Source organism: Lithobates pipiens, unplaced genomic scaffold (genome assembly GCF_037356315.1).
Source record: "Lithobates pipiens isolate NorthernLeopardFrog02 unplaced genomic scaffold, aLitPip1_a1.2 Scaffold_19, whole genome shotgun sequence".
Lineage (NCBI taxonomy): Eukaryota > Metazoa > Chordata > Amphibia > Anura > Ranidae > Lithobates > Lithobates pipiens.
In genome coordinates this window covers 253,179,289-253,193,417 of record NW_027507764.1, presented here as the reverse complement: position 1 = coordinate 253,193,417, position 14,129 = coordinate 253,179,289, and the positions used below count along the sequence as shown (strand labels likewise).

At 46.0% G+C, this 14,129-nt stretch overlaps 1 protein-coding gene across 1 annotated transcript in view; it reads left to right on the top strand.

Annotated features, from left to right (window-relative positions):
• Positions 1 to 3,904: 3,904 nt before the first annotated feature.
• The window catches only part of INO80C (INO80 complex subunit C), a 58,400-nt gene continuing 48,175 nt past the window's right edge, over positions 3,905 to 14,129 (top strand). The window contains exon 1 of the mRNA XM_077491923.1: positions 3,905 to 4,083. Within this exon, the coding sequence (XP_077348049.1) occupies positions 3,991 to 4,083 (93 nt within the window). The 5' untranslated portion in view covers positions 3,905 to 3,990. The remainder of the gene's footprint in view (positions 4,084 to 14,129) is intronic.

Sequence of the window (14,129 nt, the reverse complement as noted above, 5' to 3'; positions counted from 1 at the left end):
CTTACCTCCTCTGTTTGCAGAGTGGCCCAGATCCACCCCTTCATGGGTCCCTCCTCGGCACTCATGGCTCCGCCTCTTATCAACTACCCCCCATGGTGCAGCACTTTTTGCAGTGGATTCACTGCATGATCACTGTTATCGGCAGCGGGAGAGGTGCCACCCCCCCCCCCCCCCTCCTGCTGCTTTCTGGTCCCCTCTTATCGGAGCCATCAGTAACGACAGAGACGATGCGATGCTTTCCCCTCTGAGGCACTGTGTCGAGTGAGGGAAAGATGGCTTCCACTCAACTCAATGACGTTGGATGATGGAAGCAATTTCAAACGTCACTTCCACCCAACGGCCTTAAAAGGATTTTTTTTTATTTTTATTGATAAAAAAAAAAAAAGAGACATTTATTTATTTATTGCGTTTAAGTGTAAATGTGAGATCTGAGGTCTTTATCTCATAATAAAGAGGTCCTGTCATGCTTTTTGTTCTATTACAAGCGATATTTACATTCCTTGTAATAGGAATAAAAGTTATCCAAATTTTTTTTTTAACCGCTTAAGGACCGCCTCATGCCGATGTACGTCGGCAGAATGGCACGGCTGGGCACAAGCACGTACAGGTACGTTGCTCTTTAAGTGCCCAGCCGTGGGTTGGTCCTGAACTCCGTGACCGTGGGGTTTACCGCGATCGGGTCACAGAGCTGAAGAACGAGGAGAAGTAAGTGTAAACAAACCTCTCCCCGTGCTTCCTACTGAGGATGTCACTGATCGTCTGTTCCCTGTTATAGGAAAGACAATCAGTGATGTCAGACGCCAAGCCACGCCCCTACAGTTAAAAAAAACACACACACTGCCAGCAGGGCTGCTGATAGAAATCATGGGGCCCTGTACAGCCTACCTGATGGGGCCCCCTTCAGCTCCACCCTGGCCCTGCCCCTGGTCCCTCCTTTAGCCCCACCCCTGACCTCACCCATTGCCCCTCCCCAGACCCCGCCTTGAAACAAAGTGTAGGTTTGTCTACAAGTGATATTTGTTTTTCTCCAGCCAGTTATAGGTTTGATTATCCAAAAGAAATACTGTTTTCAGATGAGAACAGACCTCTTTAATATCTATATGTAATTTATTTCAGAGTATTGGCAGGGTACGTATTGCAGCGTATTGGCAGGGTACGTATTGCAGAGTATTGGCAGGTTACGTATTGCAGAGTATTGGCAGGGTACGTATTGCAGAGTATTGGCAGGGTACGTATTGCAGAGTATTGGCAGGGTACGTATTGCAGAGTATTGGCAGGGTACGTATTGCAGAGTATTGGCAGGGTATTTATTGCAGAGTATTGGCAGGGTAAGTATTGCAGAGTATTGGCAGGGTATTGGCAGGGTATGTAATGGCAGGGTATTGGCAGGGTATGTATTGCAGAGTATTGGCAGGGTATGTATTGCAGAGTATTGGCAGGGTATGTATTGCAGAGTATTGGCAGGGTATTTATTGCAGAGTATTGGCAGGGTATTTATTGCAGAGTATTGGCAGGATAAGTATTGCAGAGTATTGGCAGGATAAGTATTGCAGAGTATTGGCAGGGTACATATTGCAGACTATTGGCGGCAGGGTATTTATTGCAGAGTATTGGCAGGGTAAGTATTGCAAAGTATTGGCAGGGTACGTATTGCAGAGTATTGGCGGCGGGGTATTTATTGCAGAGTATTGGCAGGGTAAGTATTGCAGGGTATTGGCAGGATATTTATTGCAAAGTAGTAGTAGATGTTGAACTTCAAGCCCCCCCCCCCCCCCCCCAAGCAAGCATACACCTCACCTGTGTAATTGTTAGCTCAGCTGCCTTGGCCCCAGCAGAGATCACTTCCTCCCTCTTCTTGAGTGTCCACAATATCTCCATTGCCCAGCCCCTGCTCTCTCTGCTCGCCTCTCACTCTGCTACTTCTTCTCACGCGGAGAGAGAGAGAGAGGAATATCACTCCGCAACACCATGATAGGATATGCTGGCCGGGACTTGTGCGGTGCATGAGGAGCGGGCGCAGAAGACGTATTCTTCCACGCCTGAAATACAGCAAATAGTCCCTCCCCTGCTGCCGCATACTGAAAAGATTAAAACACATCCTTAAAAAAAAAGTTTACTGAATGGGGGGATGGGGGTGGGGTGGATGTGGCGATTGGCTGCAATGGCAGGCGGATATACGATTATCGGTGGAGGAGAATCATTTATTTTTTTTTACATAAAAATTTACTTTGGAGTTCAGGTTGCCCGGGCCCCCCTGTTGGTCAGGCCCGGTACAGCAGGGCCAGTTGTACTGGCCTATCAGCGGCCCTGACTGCCAGTGACATTTTTACAGTAATCAGTGCATTTTTAATTGCGCTGATTGCTGTATTAATGCCAATGGTCCCAAATTGTCCGACGTGTCCGCCATAATGTCGCAGTCACAATAAAAATCGATGATCACCGCCATTACTAGTAAAAAAAAAAAATATTAATAAAAATGCCATAAAACTATTCCCTATTTTGTAGACGCTATAACTTTTGCGCAAACCAATCAATAAACACTTATTGCGATTTTTTTTTTTTTTACCAAAAATATGTAGAAGAATACGTATCGGCCTAAACTGAGGAAAAAAATATTTTTTTTATATATTTTTGGGGGATAATTATTATAGCAAAATGTAAAAAATAAAGCGTTTTTTTCAAAATTGTCGCTCTTTTTTTGTTTATAGCGCAAAAAAATAAAAACCGCAGGGGTGATCAAATACCACCAAAAGAAAGCTCTATTTGTGGGGAAAAAATATTTAAATTTTGTTTCAGAGCCACGTCGCACGACCGTGCAATTGTCAGATAAAGCGACGCAGTGCCGAATCGCAAAAAGGGGCCTGGTCCTTTAGCTAGAAAATGGTCCGAGGCTTAAGTGGTTAAAGGGACAGTGTAAAAGTAAAAAGTTAAATAAATAAGAAAACATTTTTTTAAGTGACCCGTCCCTTTGTGCTCGTGCGCAAAAGTGAACGCATACATAAGTCGCGTCCGCCTATGTAAACGGTGTTCAAACTACACATGTGAGGTATCGCCGCGATCATTAGAGCGAGAGCAATAGTTCCAACAAAAGACTTCTTCTGTAAGTCTAAACTGGTAACCTGTAGACAATTTTAAATGTAGCCTATGGAGATTTTTAAGGGTCAAAGTTTTTCGCCCTTCCACGAATGGGTGCATCTTTGAAGCGTGACACATTGGGTATCAATTTACTCGGTGTATCATTATCTTTCACAATATAAAAAAAGATTTGGCTAACTTTACTGATTTCTTCTTTTTTTATTCAAAAATATATTTTGCCCTCAAAAAATTGCGTTTGTAAGACCACTGTGCAAATACGGTGTGACATAAAGTATTTATATATATATATATATATATATATATATATATATATATATATATATATATATATATATATATATATATATATATATATATAATGTTTGGGGGTTCTAAGTAATTTTCTAGCAAAAAAATTATTTTAACTTGTAAATAACAAGTTTGAAAAATAGGTCTGGTCCATAAGGTAATTTCTACACACAAAAAAAAAAATGTAGATTTTAACATGCATGAAAAGTACACAAAAAAACCCACAAGACAAAGAGTTACATTATGGCAATTCTGGTATGATTAGCAGATTGGTTGAAAAATAAATTGTTGCTTAATCATCTTTTATTTATCGTACAAAGGTGGGAAAGTTTGCTGAGGAGAAGCAACGAGAGAATTTGACAAGCTCTAGTTTATCTTCCCAGTAACGCTCACTCTAGCAATTCACTTCCCTAGCTGAGGCAATGCCTGCCTCTTCCTAAACATGTACAAAGCCCCAATAAGCCAATCGCCGATGGCCTCTGTCACACGCACGAGAGCCGCGCTGAGAGGTGAGCTGTGATTGGCGGCTGTGAGTAGGCAGGGTCATTGGCGTCCAGGAAGAGCATTGCTTGTGTTATTGTAACCGGTGAATGCCGTTATACAGGAATGGGGGACAGCAAAGCTGTAGCTGCTGAAGGAGCGGCACCACAAACGGCGACAACTGGCAAACCTTTGCCGTTTAAACAAGCGCATTTCCTTGTAAGTGCCATTTGAAGTTGGTTTGTTTATGGAGTTTAGTGCTGCGTTTCTGTACTACTTCGTATAAGTGAAGTGTATTGTGTGATATTCCATTGTTCTGTATTATAGACATTATAGCAACACTCCACTGAATTACAGAAGGCAAAACTTTGTCCTTCAACTATATCATTGATGTTAACCACTTGACCTCCTGCGCTAATCACAGGCAGTGAGACATTTCCGCGATGTGCGGCTGCAGAGATCGGGCAATGTCTCACTGCCTGTGATTAGCACAGCGATGCGCCGACTTCCTGGTGGGCTCTGCATGGGGAGTATACGAACACGCCGGAGCTCATCCATAATGTATATTGATTGGTTTGCACAAAAGTTATAGCGTCTACAAAATATGGTGTGTGTGTGTGTACACTGGAACTTTTTTTATTTTTTTTTATTATTATTATTATTATTTTTTTACTAGTAAAAGTGACTTTTAGCGAGACTGTGATCTTGCATAGTGCATTTGGACACTAACACTTTTGACACATTTTGGGAACCAGTGACACTAATACAGTAATCAGTGCTAAAAATATGCACTGTGACTTTACTAATGACACTTGCTGGGAAGGGGTTAAACCAGGGGTTGACAAATTTGCTTTGAATTTAGGAGCCAGTTAAAAAAGTTCGGAGGGAGCCAGTTTTTTTTTTTTTTTTTGAGTGGTATGGGCCACAAATTTTCACCCCCTATCCCTAACTCAAAATGGAGCACCCAGTCAATAACTCCATTGAAACGCTGTTACATCAGGGTTATGGGCTGACCAGAAAGTCATTGGCAGATGGCACTGATTGGTGTTGGCAGGTGGCACTGGTTGGTGGTGGCACTAGTTGGCACTGATTGGCAGGTGGCACTGGTTGGCGGTGGTAGTGGCAGGTGGCACTGATTGGCAGTTGCACTGGCAGGTGGCACTGATTGGCGGTGGCTGGTTGCCACTGGCAGACACATGGAGCTGCCAGATGGCATTGGCAGGTGACACTGGTTGGCATTGGCAGGTAACACTGGTTGGCGGTGGCACTAGTCACTGGCAGATGGCACTGGTTGGCGTTGGCACTGATTGGCGGTGGCACTGATTGGTGGTGGCAGGTGGCACTGGTTGGCGGTGGCACTGGTTGGCGGTCCACTGGTTGGCGGTGGCAGATGGCACTGGCAGGTGGCACTGATTGACGGTGACACTCGGCACTGGCAGATGGCACTGGTTGGTAGTGGCAGGTGGCACTGATTGTCACTGGCAGGTGGCACTGATTGGCAGTGGCACTGGTTGGTTGCAGGTGGTATTGATTGGCGGTGGCACTGGTTGGCACTGGCTGGTGGTGGCACTGGCAGGTGGCACTGGCAGATTTCACACGGAGCACTCTGTTACTGAAATGTAACAGAGGAGCTGTCAGAATTGAGCTTAATGTCGGAATGGGCGGGACCCAGCCGGGGTGTGAAACTGACAAGTAACAGAGAGGCGGATATGTCAGATTTGAGCCTGATGTCGGGGTGGGTGGGACCCAGCTATCAAACACTAGCCAACGATTGGGCTGCTTTAAAAAAGGAGCAGGGCCACATACACGTAGCGGCCCGCCCAGATCCCATTGGCTGGTGTTTGATAGCTGCTGGGTCTCGCCCACTCCGACCGGGTCTTGCCCACCCCGACATCAAGCTGAAATCTGACAGATCCTCCTCTCTCCGTTGCTTGTCAGTTTCACACACTTAGCGCGGTGCCGCTGAGTGTGAACGAGGGAGGAGGACGGCAGTCAGTGTTAATGCTGCTGCATGTCTGGGGCATCAATAGTCAGTGGGCTGGTGGCAACTTAGATGCGACCAGAAATCGCAACCTGGCGCCTGGGGTTTGTCGAGGCCTGGGTTAAACAACTAGTGAGAAAAGGGTTAAATGTGTGCCTAGCCAGTGTTTTGGTGTACTCTGGGTGGTGCTTTTACTAGGGAAGTGATGGATTTGATCCCCTGCTTTGCGGGTAAAGAAAAGCCATTACCCACACCCACAAGAAAGGGCTCTGCTTTATTTACATAGGCAGGACTCTGTCCCATGTGAATTCCCAGCGATCAGCGCGTGCTGGCAGTAATTCATTGCCAGGCACCCACTGATCGACATCTGTGTTTAATCACAGCACAGCCGGGTTGGCAGCAGCGGCGCATGCCCCCTACATGGAAGTGCCAGATCATGTACCTAGTACGTGATCTGGCACAGGAGGGCACCCTTACCAACGTATATGTTATAGGGCCAGCAAGAGGTTAAAGAGACATTTGGCCAACAAACCAAGAAGAGAAATATACTTATTTTTAAAGTGACGGTCTTAAATAGAAGGTGCTTGTGTTAAGGTGCGATAAAATATGTGGTTGAGATGCGGTTTTACCACAACACCCCCCCCCCCCCCCCCAAAGTAGAACTATAGGCAACAGTAAGAAGGAAAAATCTCTGATTGTAAACCCTCTGGGACCACTTTTACCTACTGGTAACCCTAGATTAAGGCTTAGCTGTAGGTGCAACAAATATCTCCTAAACCTACACAGCTTAGGAGATATTTGCAAAAGACTGGCACCGATGTCTACAGCACATGCGCCATAGACAGCAGCGCGCAGGCGCACTGAGCATGCCGCTTCTAACGGAGATCATGCCAGGAGTGACATCATCGCAGCTCCGGCCACTCACAGCGCCAGAACCACGATACCCGGAAGTCACTCCAGGATAAATGGCGGCGATGGTGGAGAAGAACGAGGGTCGCTTTGGGGGCTTCCATTTCAGGTAAGTTATTCATAAGGAGCTAGTATGCTATGCATACTAACTCATTATGCCTTTGCCTTACAGGGTGTGATTTTTTTTTTATTTTTTTCCTGCCTTTACTTCCTCTTTAACACAATTTTCCTTGTTACTGTTGTTTTAATGCTTTTGTATATCTGTTCTAATTGCAAGCGGCTGTGTACACCAATAAGAACTATAGGCAAAACCCTTTTTTATTATTTTGGATAGAGTAATGGAGGGTTATAACCCCTGTCGTCCCCCCCCCCCCCCCCCCCCATCTACAGTTGTGCTCATAAGTTTACATAGCCTGGCAGAATTTAATTTCTTGGCTATTTTTCAGAGAATATGAGTGATAACACAAAAACTTTTATTTCACTCATGGTTAGTGTTTGTCTGAAGCCATTTGTTATTAATCTACTGTGTTTACTCTTTTTAAATCATAATGGCAACAAAAACTACCTAAATGACCCCGATCAAAAGTTTACATATCCCAGTTCTTAATATCGTGTATTGCCCCCCTTTAACATCAATGACAGCTTGAAGTCTATTGTAGTATTTGTGGATGAGGCTCTTTATCTTCTAAGATGGTAAAGCTGCCCATTCCTCTTGGCAAAAGCCTCCAGTTCCTGGAAATTCTTGGGCTTGTCTTGCATGAACTGCATGTTTGTTTTCTCCCGAGTGGCTCGATGATATTGAAGTCAGGAGACTGAGATGGCCACCCCAGAACCTTCACTTTATTCCGCTGTAGCCAATGACAGGTCGACTTATCCTTGTGTTTTGGATCATTGTCATGTTGGAATGTCCAATTACGTCCCATGTGCAGTTTCCTGGCAGATGAATGCAAATGTTCCTCCAGTATTTTTTGATAACATACTGCATTCATCTTGCCAACAAGTTTGACCAAATTTCCTGTGCCTTTGTAGCTCACTCATCCCCAAAACATCAGCGATCCGCCTCCGTACTTTCCATCATAGGCCTTGTGGACTCCTCTTCAAATGAAGAGTTTATGGTTGTTGCCAAAAAATTAGGATTTTTATAACAGCTTACCTGTAAAAATCCTTTTTTTGGAGACAGAGCCATAGGTAATAACTATGTGGGTTGTATAGGCCACCTTTAGGTGATGGACACTGGCACACCCTAAGACAGGAAGTTCACTCCCTATATAACCCCTCCCATTACTGAGATTACCCAGTTTTTGTAGCAAAGCAATATACGTGTATCCAAAGAGGGGAGTAACCTCCTGAGTCCTGTGATGTACTCCAAGAAAAGGACTTTACAGGTAAGCTGTTATAAAAATCCTATTTTCTTTATCGTACATCACGGGACACAGAGCCATAGTATTCAGTATGTGGGATGTCTCAGAGCAATGCTATCTGAGGGGAGGGAGACACAAACAAAAGTAGGGCTCCATCAGACCTGAGGACCCATACTACTGCCTGCAGCACACTGCACTCAAAGGCGATATCCTCATGCCTTTTTACATCCACCTGATAGAATCTGGTGAATGTATGGACTGAAAACCAAGTTGCGGCCTTGCAGATTTGAGCCATGGAGGCTTGGTGAAGCACTAACAGCACTGGTGGAGTGCACTTTGATTTGAAAAGGTGGAATCTTCCACCTCAAACCATAAGCTTGAACAATTACTTGTCAAATCCACTTAGAAATAGTAGATTTCGATGCTGCCTGTCCTTCAGGCAACACAAGCAAAACATCAGTTTTTTTTAATCTGAGCAGTCACCTTTAAGTAGACTTTGACTGCTCTCACTACATCAAGAGAATGTATCGATTTTTTTATTTTTTTCCATAGAACAGGGTTCTGGAAAAAGTAAAGGTATAACAATATCCTTGTTTAGATGAAAACCTGACACTACCTTTCGGCAGAAAGCTAGGATGAAGACGCAATACCACCTTATAATAATAATTAAATACGGCTCTTTACAAGAAAGAGCAGCCAACTCTGATACCCTTCACGCAGAAGAAATGGCAAGCAGAAAAACTAACTTCCTTGTCAAAAGGATCAAGGGAGTATGGTGTATTGGCTCAAAAGGCTGTTTTTGTAAGACCGACAGAACTAAATTCAAGTCCCAAGGTTTCAAGGATGACCTAACTGGCGGATTAAGCCGCGTTACCCCTTGTATAAAACTACGGTCCAGGGAATGCGAAGCAAGTGGTCATTGGAACAATATCGATGAGGCCAAGACCGGGCTTTTGATGGTACTCATGGCCAGCTTCATCTCTAATCTTACTTGAAGAAAAGGCAAGGAATCTACCAATGACATACTTTCTAGGATGCCAACCCCTCGATTCACACCAGGAAACGTATGCCTACCAGACTCTATAATAAATGACTCTGGAAGCTGGCTTCCTTGCATTAATCAAAGTACCGTATATACTCGAGTATAAGCCGAGATTTTCAGCCTCTTTTTTGAGGCTGAAAGTGCCCCCTCGGCTTATACTCGAGTCGCCGCTGTCTGACTGCTCGATCAGCGTATCGAGCAGACAGACGGCGGACATTAATTTTCAAAAGCCGCGCCTCCTTCTCCGCCTCCGCCTGTGATAGGCGGAACACTGAATTTCCCAGCAGTCAGTGTTCCGCCTATCACGGACATCCGCTCATTCTCATACTACGGACGAGTATGAGAGGATGTCCGTGATAGGCGGAACACAGGCTGCTGGGAAATTGAGTGTTCCGCCTATCACAGGCGGAGGCGGAATTTTGAATTGTAGAATGGCCGCCGAGAAGAGCGGCGATCCATCGGCACGGGACGGAGGAGGCACGGGACGGAGGAGGCACGGCACGGGACGGAGGAGACACGGGACGGAGGAGGCACGGCACGGGACGGAGGAGGCACGGGACGGAGGAGGCACGGCACGGGACGGAGGAGGCTCGGGACGACGGCGGCTCGGGACGGAGGCTTGGGACACAGGTAGGCTGGACACACACACACACACACACACACACACACACACACACACACACACACACACACACACACACAGGGATGGATGGATGGATGGATGGATGGATACACACACACACACACACACACACACACACAGGGGTGGATGGATGGATGGATGGATACACACACACACACACACACACACACACACATGGATGGATGGATGGATGGATACACACACACACACACACACACACACACACAGGGATGGATGGATGGATGGATGGATACACACACACACACACACACACACACACACACAGGGATGGATGGATGGATGGATACACACACAGGGATGGATGGATGGATGGACACACACACAGGGATGGATGGACGGACACACACACAGGGATGGACGGACACACAGGGATGGACAGCCATGTCTCACCCTCGGCTTATACACGAGTCAATAAGTTTTCCAGTTTTTTGGGGGTAAATTGGGGGCCTCGGCTTATACTCGGGTCGGCCTATACTCGAGTATATACGGTAGATATTACTGACCCTGAAAGCCCACGATTCTTCACAATGTGGGTTTCGATAGCCAAACCATTACATTTAGCGTTTGTAAGGTAGGGTTGAATACTGTTCCCTGTGAGAGCAGGTCTGGACATGGCGGTAGGGTCCATGGGTCCCCTACCGCCATCATTGCGATCTCTGCATACCAAGATCTTCTGAGCCATGCTTGGGCCACAAGAATTACCGATTTCCTATCCTGCAAAGAAGTCGTGGTATCGGCGTAATAGGAGGGAATGCATAAATTAGTGAAAGCCAATCCCACGGGGTCACTGAGGCATCTGTTCCGCATACAAGTGGATCTCTTGTTCTTGACACAAAGTTCTCGACTTTTCTGTTGAACCTGGACGCAAACAGATCTACATCCGGGACCCCCCACCCTTGGCATATAGCCAGGCAGATGTCAGAATGAAGGGACCATTACGCGGGAACAACTGCTGGCGACTTAATTCGTTTGCCTGCCAATTTTCTATCACTGAAATGAAAAGTGCCGATATGCATGGCACATGCTTTTCTGCCCAGGTTAGGATATGATTCACCTCTTCCTGGGCTGCATGACTTCTGGTGCCCCCTTGGTGATTGATATAGGCCACTGTGGTGGCATTGTCGGATTGGATCCCAACTGGACATTTACGCAACCTGAATGTCCAGGCCCTCAGGGCCAAGTGCTTTGCCCAAATCTCTCGAATGTTGATGGACAAGGTCCTTTTGGTTCTGGACCATTTCCCTTGGACAATCTCCTCTTCCAGGACTGCTCCCCAACCCGGAAGGCTGGTATCTGTTGTTACCACCTCCCAAGTAACTGGTGTGAAGGATTTTCCTTTCTGCAGATTTTTGGTTATCCACCACCAATTGAGGCTCTGGCGCACCTTTGGAGACAGACGCATTGGAAAATTTAGAGCTTGAGCCTTCTTGTTCCAAGCAGATAGGATACTGTTTTGCAGCAGTCTCGAATGAATCTGAGCATAGGGACCAGCTTCCAATGAAGCCACCATCTTTCCCAACAACCTTATGCAAAGTCGAATAGAAGGATCCATCTTTGCCTTGACCACCTTAATCGGCTCCTTTATGGCACTGATTTTTGCCTGGGCAAAAACACCCTTTTCCCCCCTCACCTTCCAGGACAGCTACTTGAGAGATGATTAGCTCCACCCTCCACAGGAAACACAAATCAGATATAATTCAAAATGCCCCTCCCTTTCCTCTGATCCTCAGTTGTTTTGTGTTTCCAGACCCTCCAGGAGCACCAACATGTTTTTTGTTTTTCTTAGGAATGGTAACTGTGGTTGGTGGACCCCCCTCTGGTTTCATCCAGGACTAGTTGTGGCCAAGTTCTGGGTGATGGTCTGTTCTTTAACCAGAAGGGTTCCCTATTTTTTGGGGTTACTTGCCTACCGGGTGATGTGAGTGGTGGCAACTCTCATTTTCCCCAGCTCTGCTGTGTGGAACTGTGTCCTCCTCGTGCTTCACTGCGGTGTACCAAGATGGCGTCGGAGGATTTCCGGTGATGCGTCAAGATGGCGTTGGAACCGGAAGTCACATGACGCACGTCCGGGCGCTTTTTTTTGTATTAAGGCGTAGATACACTGAGGACTTGCTGCTTAGAGAAGAGTCTCCTGATCGCTGGCAAGCGCTTTCAGCGATACTGCAGTAGTCTACTCTACGGCCAATCTCCGCTTGCTACATGCAATTTGAGGATAGGTTTGAGGATGGAGCGTCTGCTCGTATTGAACCAGCGGCAGCATCCGGGTCCCATACTGCCCCCAAGATAAGCCCTTGTCTGTGGATAGCTCTACAGCAGGGGACTTTTTGTATGGAACCTTTTCGTTTATGGTTCTTGTTTCTGCTTTTTATCTAGGCCAAACCGGTGAAGAAGAAATGTGGGAACTGTAGGGCCAGGCTTTCTGATAGTTATAAAAAACTATTTTTTGAGGATTGTATTCCATCCAAAGCTGGGTTTAAAGACTTCCTCCTTTTTAAGGAATTAATGTCTTCCATGAAGGAGGAAGTGGACTCCTTTCGGTCCCTTAATGACAGGGTAATTGGTCTAGGGCCTTCCTCGTCTAGACCCATAGCTTAAGAGCCTTCAGCCTCTGCTAGATCCCTTCCTTTGTTAGTGTCTGAGACCATTAGTTCGCACAATACTTCTGATCTGTAAGAAGGTGAGAATCCAGTTTCTTCATCTGATGAGGAGGACATGGGTAGCTCAGCTAAATATCTTGTTGAAGATATTGACGAACTACTAAAGTCTATTTATACCTCAGAACTGATTGAGAGGTCACAGCAGGCCCAGTCTGTACAGAATAAAATGTATAGGGGTCTACAGGGGTGGAAATCAAGAGTCTTTCTGGTGCACCAGTCACTTAGGGACATGATTCTTTCTAAGTGGAGAGAACCTGAAAAAAGGTTGTTCCACTCCAGAGGGCACAAAAGAAGGTTTCCTTTTTCACCCTGAATTCAAGAAGGTTTTCTTGGAATGTCCCAGATTAGATGCCTCTATGTCACAGGTGTCCAAGAGGTCAGATCTTTCTTTTGAAGATTCTGCGGTCCTTAAGGATCAATTGGATAGAAAAGCCGACTCATTGCTACGTAAGGCCTGGGATGCTTCAGCTTTTTCTTTAGGTCTGGCAGTAGCATCCACCTATCTGGCTAGGAATTTAGACGTATGGGTTCAGCATGTGGATGATCTTCTTTCATCTGGCACCCCCAAAGAAGAGATTAGGGAGTCTCTCCCACTCATTGCTAAGTCAGTTGCCTTTTTGGCTGATGCAGCAGCAGATTCTGCAGCCAGGGCTTCTGCTCTCATGAATACAGCTAGGCGAGCTATCTGGCTTGCATCTGGGGAAGATGATCTTACCTCCAAGAACTGTCAGTACCCTTAGGGTTCAGATTGCTGCCCTATCTTTGTTTACAGAAAGAAGACTAGCGGAGGATCCTTTAGTCAGGAGGTTCCTTTTAGCCAGATCTAGACATGCTCCCAAGGTCATCAAATCTATTCCTCCCTGGGATCTGTTGTTAGTGTTAAATGCAATAACAAGGGCTCCATTTGAAGCTTCCCTGAAATGTATTTCTTTGAAGATTTCCTTCCTTTTAGCTATTACGTCAGGGAGAAGGATTTGTGATCTAGAGTCTCTTTCCTGTAAAGACCCCTTCCCGAGGATTCTAGAGCACAGGGTAGTGATTAAGCCTGATCCTTTCTATTGACCCAAAGTTTCTTCCAGCTTTCATAGGTCCCAGTAGGTAGTCCTTCCTAGTTTCTGCACCTCTTCCAAGAATACAGAGGAGGAAAGGTTTAGTCTTTTAGCCGTGAAGAGATGTCGTCTGCTTTATCAAAAAAAGTCCAGTAGTTTTAGGAGTTCCGACCAACTGTTGGTGTTATTCAGTGGTCCCAAGAAGGGGTCCAAGGCGTCTAAGAGTTCTATTGCTAGGTGGAATAGGGGAGCCGTTTGTGAGGCATACAAAGCATCCTTCTAGAATTAGGGCCCATTCAATGAGATTCATGGCAAGGAAATGGGCAGAAATAGTGGGGGCATCATGGGAAGAAATTTCTAAAGCTGCGGTCTTCCTCCAATACATTTGTCAAACATTATAGAGTACAGACGCTTTCCAGCCAGGACCTCTCCTTTGGGAGGAAAGTGCTTCAGGCTGTCATCCCTCCCTAAGGTATAGAATCTTGCTTATCCTTTCAAGTAGCTGTCCTGGAAGGTGAGGGGGGGAAACCCCTGTGAGACTTACCGGTAATGGAATTTCCAGGAACCTTCCAGGACAGCGTCTATATTCCCACCCTATTCGT